Source organism: Semicossyphus pulcher, unplaced genomic scaffold (genome assembly GCF_022749685.1).
Source record: "Semicossyphus pulcher isolate SPU_LCO1_2020_fin unplaced genomic scaffold, fSemPul1.0.p SCAF_6, whole genome shotgun sequence".
Lineage (NCBI taxonomy): Eukaryota > Metazoa > Chordata > Actinopteri > Labriformes > Labridae > Semicossyphus > Semicossyphus pulcher.
Window position 1 is genome coordinate 31035529 of NW_027211737.1, and position 10147 is coordinate 31045675.

Sequence of the window (10147 nt, forward strand, 5' to 3'; positions counted from 1 at the left end):
CACTTTTGTCTCTTGTCTATAAGTATTGAGTTTTTTTTAAATGTACATTTATTAATATTTTGTAATACACTGCTCAAAAAAATGAAGGGAACACTTAAATCAAACATCAGATCTTGATGATAATTTGAAAATCTTTACTGATGTTCATATATGATGTCATCCCGGTACCTAACAGCAGTCAGGGTACCATTGGCTGTGACATGGAGGTCTGTGCGGCCCTCCAAGGAAATGCCTCCCTAGACCATCACTGACCCACCGCCAAACCGGTCATGCTGGATGATGTTACAGGCAGCATATCGTTCACCACGGCATCTCCAGACTCTTTCACGTCTGTCACATGTGCTCAGTTTGAACCTGCTCTCATCTGTGAAGAGAACGGGGCACTAATGGCGGACCTGCCAATTCTGGTGTTCTCTGGCAAATGCTAACGGAGCTGCACGGTGCTGGGCTGTGAGCACAGGTCCCATTAGAGGACATCGGGCCCTCATGCCACCCTCATGGAGTCTGACAGTTTTGTCAGAAACATGCCAGCCAGTAGCCTGTTGGAGGTCATGTTGTAGGGCTCTGGCAGTGCTCCTCCTGTTCCTCCTCGCACAAAGTAGCAAATATTGCTCCTGCTGCTGGGTTGATGCCCTGCTACCGCCCCGTCCAGCTCTCCTCGTGTAACAACCGGTCTCCTGGTATCTCCTCAATGCTCTTGAGACTGTTCTGGGAGAAACAGCAAACCTTCTTGCGACCACTGATATGGATGTGCCATCCTGGAGGAGCTGGACTACCTGTGCAACCTGATTGGGCTGCAGGTACCGCCATATGCTACCAGTAGTGACAAGGACACTAGCAGAACACAAGACTAAAGAAGAATCAGTCAGGAAGTATGAGAACAACCGTCTGTGGCCACCACATGTTAAACCTTTCCCTTTTTGGGGGTTGTCTTGCTGTTGCCTCTCCACTGCACCTGTTGTCCCTTTAATTTGCACCACAGCAGTTGAAACGGATTCACAATCACTTGTGCTTCCTAAATGGACAGATTGATATCCCTGAAGTTTAACCGACGATTAAGTGTCCCCTTATTTTTGAGCAGTGCATTTGTATCCATAGGCCTGAATATGGTAGTTGTAGTTTAGTGCCGAGGTGTGTTACCCATTTAACCTGTTCTTGTTTTAAGTGTAGTATGTCAATTTGCGTGTCTGTACATTGAGAGAACAAACTTTACCAATAACAGACTTTAAACTTGTACAACAGGCTGTTCAGTTTTCCATAGTGAAAAAAAAAAGCACACATTTCAATTGTCAAGGCAACTTTTCTGTTTTATTTTCTCTCATTTCATTTTTTGACTTAACAAAAAAACCGTTGGGACTTTGTGGAAAAAAACGTTAATGCAAACGAAACTTTAAAGGCAAAGTCACAAATGCAACAACATGATTTAACAAAATATAAAAGGGGGGGTGGGTCAGCTGAATCTCCATCAATAGGAATGTTGAATTGGAGGGGGGTGGGGGCAGGGCTGGAGCCTACAGGGTGTGGCTACAGGGTGAGCAAAAAGGGTTAAGTGCTGCAGCTCAGAGCTGCCCGCAGTCAGCGATGGCGAGCTTGGATGACGTTTTGCCGCTCTGGCTGCCTTTGCTCTCCATCTTCCTTACGATATCCATCCCCTCCACCACTTCACCGAACACCACATGCTTCCCATCGAGCCTGCAGGCAGACACATTATTAATCAGATGTACACAACCAGCAGCAAATGGAAGCTGCTTATGTAGCCATATAGTGTTGGAAATGTACCATGCAAACCATTCAGATGACTCAGGCTGCCAGAGGAGTGCATGCATCAACACTCCAACGAGCAGCCTTTGAGCTTGCCAACACGTGGGTTGCGTGTTCTCACCATGTTGTTTTTTCTGTGCAGATGAAGAACTGGGATCCGTTGGTGTTTGGTCCAGCGTTTGCCATGGACAGGATGCCGGAGCCGGTGTGCTTCAGTGTGAAGTTCTCATCTTCAAACTTGTTGCCGTAGATGGACTTTCCACCGGTTCCATTGTGGTTGGTGAAGTCACCACCCTGCATGTTGAAACAAACACTTCAATACCGGAGCTTGTTTCTTGTACAAAGTAAGGCTAAAAAAAGTCTTGCAGTCTGTGTGAGAGAATGTAGAGAATGGCTCCTTGGAAGCAATGGAGGGCAGATCAAGGTTTCAATATTAACCATGGCCTGATGGCTCACAGCCACCGAATATTGCATGTAGATTCTAACCACACACTCTTCATTCGGTCAGTATTGTCAGTCAAGGCTAAGTTAAAGCCTTTTCTGTAGAATTTAGAAAATATTTTTAAAAATTACTTGAGTCACCATCTTTCCCTGTAGATTATATTTAACCTTAGCCTGAGGAGCTAGAGGATGACGAGCAGCAAACTTTGCAAGAGCTTTATGAAATCCCCACTGATTCAGGTAAGGCCGATTCAGTGTGAAACCAAAACCCTCAATGCTTTGTCAAGATTGTAAAACTACTGACAAAGCATCGCAAGATTAGGGGACATCGTCTAGGCAGACGGATAAAGAGTTGGCAAATCTGCCAGTGAATGAAGGTGGAGATGAGAGACAGCAGTATGCCTCAAACTATGTGGGCTGACTGAGACAAGTCCCTCAGAATCTTTTCCTATGGTGGCTAAAGAGGTCCCGAGCTCACTGTTGACCAGAGGACAGCACTTAAAGCATGAACGGTAGACTTCCTGCTGGTGTTTGCACTCTGGTTTGTTCTGGAATATAACAGATATTCAGGCTGTGAACATTAACCACACATGTTAAACTGGCAAAGGAAAGGGATCATTCTGAGATGCTGTAGTATTAAATGCTGGTGGCTGACTAATGTGTGTAATGCCACTTAGGCTTAGAAAGCATGTTTATTTTGGTTATTGTCATTTTAGAGCAAAGATGTCTGAACCTGCTGAACAGTTCATATTTGTTGACTGTCAAAAATACGCATTTTGATGACCGACTCATTTCAGTTCCTTTTTACTGAAAAGTCACATTTTAGCTTCTCTGATGTGAGCATATTCTGCCTTTTAGTTTAATATATTCTAAACTGTTTGTCATTTTAAGAGGCCATCTTAGGCTATAGGAAAATGTAACAAGCATTTTAACATTTTGACAACACAGTCAATAAAAACATTAAGATTGACTGAAAAAATGTCATCAAGCCATTTCTATAATTGTTGTAGTCCTTTGTTGATTTATGACTCTAAAGGAACTGGTGGTTGCGTTATTTAGAAGCCAAATCATCAAGTTACATCTTGAATGCAAAACAAAACCCTGCAACACCACAGACAGCCTACTGAAACCAAGAAAGAAAACTTGACTTGAGTTAGTGGTTGTATTTACCTGGCACATGAAGCCGGGGATGACACGGTGGAAGGTGGAGCCCTTGTAGCCGAAGCCCTTCTCACCGGTGCAGAGGGCACGGAAGTTCTCAGCAGTCTTGGGCACCACATCGGCACGGAGCTACAGAAACAAAGTAATACACCTTGAGTCAGTCAGTGTTATGAGCATACGGGGTGTGAAGTCGGCTTAGTTTCTAAGACGAGGTCAGAGTTGTGAAATCTGTAGCCAGTCACTGAGTTTACATTTGGCTTGTTTCCATCAAGGCAGGGAGCCAAAACCAGAGCCGGTTTATCAGACACTGAACTTTGTTCCTTCTGTTCTGTGTAGATTTAAAGTTATACAATCACTTGCTACACAAAACAAATCAGCAACTAAGTTTCTTATACTCTAAATGCAGGGAGGTAAATGAAGCCTCTGTACAAGCAACAAATTACAAAATAGCATCCAGCAATATTGGACATGTGCCATTTTAAAATCACAGAAATGCAAGAATCATTTCTTTACATTTGCTAAAATTGTCTGAAGAGAAAGAATCCTTTATATTCAGAAAAACAGGTGCAGCAATACAAACTGAATACATTTCTGGAAACCTTTTTGTAGCCTGCAGGCAGCAGTTCCACCCCATTAAAGCAGATCAGGTAATTATGTGGTAAGTCTGCAGTAATAGTGTTATGTCAAGGTGATACAGGAATGCAGCATTGCACCACACTGGAATATCTGCATGCCCTGCACAGCAGTGACGCTACCATGCAAGTATGTTTAGAGGGAGGGGGGGCTGCAGCAGCTGGTGTGCAGCAAGAGCTGCAGTTGATCTCCAACAGCACAGCAACTTGCAGCCTCCCTTCCACCTGCTCAGCAGTAACAGAAACCAGACCTTCATAATTTAAGAGCTGACTGCTTATGCAACGCAGCCTTTATTTATACTGCACACAGATATTATTGAGCTTCACAGAATTAAATATCAATTGTTCCACAGTTAGAACAGAACCTACTAAAAGGTCTAATTACATGTCACCACTATGTACAAAAATTAATAACCAAGGTTGGCTGTGTGTCTGAAGTGGTTAGAAATTAGCAGCTGTGTAACATTTCAGCAGGGGGTCTTGGGGTACAAATTTTACCAAGAGCTCGTGCCACATATCGGGAACGCCCATAATGGGGCACAGCTACTACTATGAGCACAAAATGGCTGGATGCGTTAGCTAGCATGCTAGCAGCTTTTAGCTTGCAGATGCTATCGTAAGACGAGCGGGTATAAATAACCTTTGCAACAATGGGGCCATTGTAATATACACCATCTGTTATGTAACATTATGCTTATTCATGGTGGACACAAAGGGCAGGAGGTATCGCCGTTGCTTCGGCCATCTCCCTACATCCGCATTTTTTAGTCATGCAGATAGCCCTCCCCTCCCCCTCCGACCGCGCCAGCACCGTGGAACTTTCCAGAACTGCTCCCCCCACCCCCCCTCTCCTTCACACGGGAACCGGCGCATTAAGCTTCGGCGGCAACCAAACTCAAGGCCGCAAGCAGTACATTTTGTTCTTAAATTGTGCGTTTCAATCATCTGAGTCCATCACAAACTTAAACTATGATAAAAGTAGCCCACAGGTTGAAGTTGCTCATTTACAGCAGCGGGGGGTTCCCGGGCTTGGTAAAGGCCGCGAGACGCTGCAACAAAGAACAGCGCGAGCTGCACGCTGCGAATGAGCTGTTCTTTATCTGCGCAGCTAACTGATGCGCCCAATGACCGATGCCCAGTTAGCATTAGCAAAGACAGCGGTGGCAAACTACTGGCCGGCGAACGTATTTTTTAACCACTAAATAAATGTCTGCGGGCCTTATATGGGCCTCGGCGTGACGAAAGCTTATGTTAGTTGCACCGTAGCTTCACCAAATCAAATTCATTCCACAATTGACACTGCTCAGATTGCAAATGAACATGCCAGATACATTTGATTGTACAGATATACCCTAAACATTCATTGACAGATTGTGAGGAAAGCAATTACTCAAACTAATCACACACAGACAAATGTAAATGAATTCCTCCACAGATTCACCGAATAAAACTGCACCAGGCACCGTTGAGTTCCGCTACCCAGTCCCGTTAGCTTGCACTGAGCCGCGCTGGCTAGAAGCCACACACACGTGCACATGGTCTCCTAGACAATCGTGACAGCTCGGCCAATGTAAGCTCTTGTATGCTTAATACGGCAATACTTCAATAATAAGCTGGAAGCGGGGTTCCTGAGGTACGTCGTAACTTACTGTGCATAAAGACAGAAAGCATAGGTTTTGGCTCGGACCCAGAGGTTTCTAATTACCCACGGACTAACATTAACAAGCCTGTCTACAGCGATCACTCCTGGCACCTCGTATTACAGAGACAAGTTTACCTCCATCACAATCCGGCCAAAGGATGAACCATCAGAGGTGACATCGAAGAAGACTCTTGTCTTGGCCATTTCAGCAGGCTGAACTGGATAGGCTTAAGTGAACGGTTTTCCGGCGAGGGGACTCGGGTGGCCACAAGGAACCGAAAAAGATGGAAGTGAGTGGATTAATTTTATATAAGACGCCGGTGGGCGGTTTAAACTCACAACGAGCCAATTGTTGAGGCTTGAGTAATTGATTGGCATCTACGTTAGCGAATCAGCAGCCAGAACAGCAGACGCTCCTTTATACTGGCCACTTAATGCATAGACACATGTCATGGTATGTTTGTTTCCTATATCAGAGTAAAGCTTCGGCGGAGTTTGAATGGCGTCAGGCTTTGCCACACGGCGCGAGCCTGGTAACACCGCCCCACTCTGTTGCCCCGGTCTAAAACTAAACCCCATTTCTCTGGGAGCAGCGGGCGCCATGCATCATTGACAGCCTCGGCGTCCAATAAGTGACGCGCACGAGGAAAGCGAACATGAAGTCCTGCAGTCTGTGCACGCTCTCGCCAGCGAGGGAAATGTGTACGCGCGATCACGCGGTCAGGGCGCGGTCTGTCCCGTTATCCGCAAATAGAAATGAGAAAATTAACGGAAACTTAGCGTCTGAAGTTTGTAGTTGATGTTTAAACCACATTATACTCATATAAAGTCACTGGGAGAGCAGAGTAAATCACAACGAGACAAACAGGTGACAGATTTAGCCTTTTCAAGGGAAACAACAACTTATTTATTAATTCCTTTTTCTCAATAAAAGGATTTTAATGATCGAATTTGGAAGTTGTGTGTAATTGTTTATTCAGCCAGTGTTTGATTATTTGAATTGAGTTATTCTCCACAAGCAGCAGCTGGGGATGCTCTGTTAAATCATGTAACAGTGCTCGAAGCTAACAGCATTGACAGCACTAACATTGCTCCTTTCAATAAAGTAAGCCAAGACTGAGCTTTTGAGAGTTTAAATCAGTTTCAACTGACAATAGAAACACTTTCAACAACAGCAGGATTCAGTATGTAAAATTGCGCAGCTTTTATTTTTAGTGTAATGTACAAAGTCCAACTGGGGAGCCATGTTTATTTAGCAATCTGTGCACATGGTTTTTACATTCACATTTTGCAGTTGTTGGGCATGGATTATGAGTCCAAGAGTTTATACACCGTGCTCACAAAGGAGGGGATAGTACGAAGCAGGATCTGTGGTGATCGACGTAACTTCAGGGTTAACTCCGAGTTTTCAGTACTACGACGGTGGTTCACTTCTTACCGGGGTAGATCACCATGGTAACTTACGCTGAACACCTAACCTGCTCCGGTTATGTCCGAGATAAGAGATTAACCTGAACTACACACCACCTACTGACGAATCAGGTCTCTTGATTTAAGCTCTGTGAGTAGATCATTAGAGGGAGGAGGGAGAGAGAGACCGGTAAAACACTTCCACTTTACCGTAGGAGTTTTTTTTTTTTTAATATAGTCATGAAAGATATTCATTGTGCCCTACTGATGTACATCTACAACAGAGACTGGTGAAAACACTGAAGCCTGAAGTACTTTTGTACTCAAGAGATATGAAAGTAAGCATTTGTACAGCTTTAAATTGTGGTTTTATAGGCTATTTATTTTATATTTGCTTCATGGGTCCGTTTGATACAACTGATAATAAAGTCTAAATCTGCCACTAACAAAAATAGATCTGTGCGACGTATTCATCTCATGTAACACACGAGTGTTATAATAAATATATCATGCTCTTATGATGGAGCAGTGATATTATTATATTTGCACATTTATACAGTCTGGATTATGTGTAATTTCTTAATATCTTTCTGAAATCATAGTTTGCTCTGAGTTTGTAAAATATGCTGATCAGCTGACAGCAGACTCACCCTGTTTAGATTGGTCATTTTCTCCAAACAACGGCCCTTTAATGTGAACGCACTCATAGAAACCCTGGGTTGACTTAACTAGTTGATAACCAGCTTCTTGTGACAGTTTAGCACAGTCTCCTTTGTTAGGTTAAGGGAAGCCAGAGCAGGTAAAGAGACCCTGGGTATGTTGAACTCGCTTCGTAGTAAAGCCCCCAGGTCCTCCTAAAGTCTCAAATTTTTATTATTTTGTTCAACACAACTAAAAATTCGAAATTGTTATTGTCTTGCCTGAACAAACTAAAAACCCCAGAGACAAGAATTCAGATTTAGTGAGGACAAAATTATGATAGGCTATTGGGCTAAGCTATAGCATCATTAGCAATAAGCTATCATAGCAATAGCCAGGTTAAACCTTCAACAGCTAACTGTGCCTTTGCACATGTCTAAAATGGAAGTAGAAAAGAACTAGAGTTACATTCAGGTAACTACTGATTCATACATGTTCAAAATGCCAAAAATGTACTCAGGACATAACTCTGACTTGATTTATAGCCATGCTGCTCTGTGGCCTTTTCAGAGTCTACAATGTTCTCGTTTCCATGTGGAGCTGAGCTGTTGAGCTGTGGATCCTTAAAGTGAGCAGGTGGAGGATTGCGGGGGTCTGGTATCGATCAGTGACCTTTAATGACCTTTGACAACCTCTGGTTGATGCTCACAGAGAGGAGGTGATGCACACTTGCTCCATGAAGGGCAAATCAACCCCCATCACATCCACCACCCAATGTAAAAACAGGCAACTGTCCTGTAATGGTGTCAGCTTGTCAGGATGAAAAAGAGCACTTGTCTGAAAAGAAAGAATTCTGCGCTGTGAAATAATTAAATTGTTACTTTGTGCCATGCCTGCAGCTCTGTTGGGGTGAACTTTGAGCTAAATGCTAACATCAGCTTACTAAAATCATCATAATTACAATGCTAACATGCTGATGTTTAGCAGATACAATGTTTATATATTCACCAACTTAGTTTAATGTCTTGACATTCATCTTACCCATTAACTGAAGGAAACCTTTTAAGTATAAAGAAGAATTAGAGAGTTAGCAGCCTTTCTAACAGCTCTGTAAAGGTGTACATCAGCTTGATTGTAAGCTTAAAATTACATTGCTAACCAGCTAATATTTAGCAGGTTTTTACCTTTCATTCAACTTAGTGTGGTGTGTAAATATGCTTACATTAGCTAACAGTAAACACTACATTTCTTCCTTCTTGAAAACTCCGGCTCCTTAAGACATTTTTGTTGTAGTTTTTAAACAAGTCTAAAAGTCTGCTGCCATGTTAGAAGCAAGAGTGTACTTAGAGCTAAATGCTAACATCAGCATGCTAACAAGCTCGCAATTACAATCCTAAAATGTTTAGCAGGTGTGATGTTAACATTTTCACCATCCTAGTTTAGTTGACATTTAGCACAAGTTGTCATTCTATTTTAGTTTAGCATGTTAGCATGATTACATTGGCTAATCAGTAGTACACAATGAGTGCAGCTAAATCCGATGTAAATGTCATTAGTTCTGCAGGTATTTGGTCATAAAGCAAAGGTTTGGACAGAAAGGATGATGGCGTCGAAATTCAGTCCATTTTAACAAGTATACTATATAATAGTCTAATAAAGTATACTGTATTCTAGTTTTACATAACCTCTCTTGTACTTCTGCTCACGTCTAAAACTAACCATTATTTGCCTTACTGATCATTATTTGCCATTCATTTTTGTTATTCATTTGATTAACTACAGTAATGTCACAATTATAACAATCAGAGGGTTTGTTGAAATTATAAACAGAAAGAAATGCAGTTTATTCTCACAGGTGAGAAATGGAGCAAGTCTTCACCACAGAGGAACTGAAACTGGAGAATTTGGGGGATTTTTTGGTTGAAAAATGTTTTTTATAATTATTTAAATAATCAATTATTTAAAAAGTTGCTGATTAGTCTTCTGTGGGTGGACACATTGCTGCAGCTTTGTTTCTGTGACACAAAAAATCAATTTAATTGATCTTTCTATTCATTTTTTCTTCGTCCAGTCGTTATAATCACACTTTATTTAAAGCACCACATGTCCTCCTTTGTGTGTCTTTCCAGTGTGTGTTTATTAAATTACAAAGGTTATTATTATTATTATTACTGTTATTAGCATCATTACTGAATCATACAGTGTGATCATGTACAGTTTAACTTGTCCCAGAAGCTGGAGGACTCGCTGGGACGCGGAGACACCACGACTGTCTGGACTCTACAGTCACTTTACAACATACAGGAGAATGAGGAGGAGGAGGATGAAGATGAACCCTCAGTTATTATATTTCCAAACAATAACAGCAACTGTCTGTCACATTTTTCTTCTCCTTTCTTTGTTGCAGGCAACTTTGTCCCAAACGTTTGCCTCAAAAAGTCACCGGCCTCTGGGAGTGAGT

The 10147-nt window shown here is 42.3% G+C and overlaps 1 protein-coding gene across 1 annotated transcript; it reads right to left on the reverse strand.

Moving 5' to 3' along the window:
- Positions 1–1286: 1286 nt before the first annotated feature.
- Positions 1287–5930, reverse strand: ppiaa (peptidylprolyl isomerase Aa (cyclophilin A)). The gene is made up of 4 exons (XM_069683530.1): positions 5773–5930; positions 3373–3492; positions 1883–2055; positions 1287–1692 (listed from the first exon to the last, which is right to left on the reverse strand). Exons 1-4 carry the CDS (start codon positions 5839–5841, stop codon positions 1560–1562), a joined length of 495 nt encoding a protein of 164 aa, XP_069539631.1. The 5' UTR covers positions 5842–5930; the 3' UTR covers positions 1287–1559.
- Between the last annotated feature and the right edge of the window lie 4217 nt (positions 5931–10147).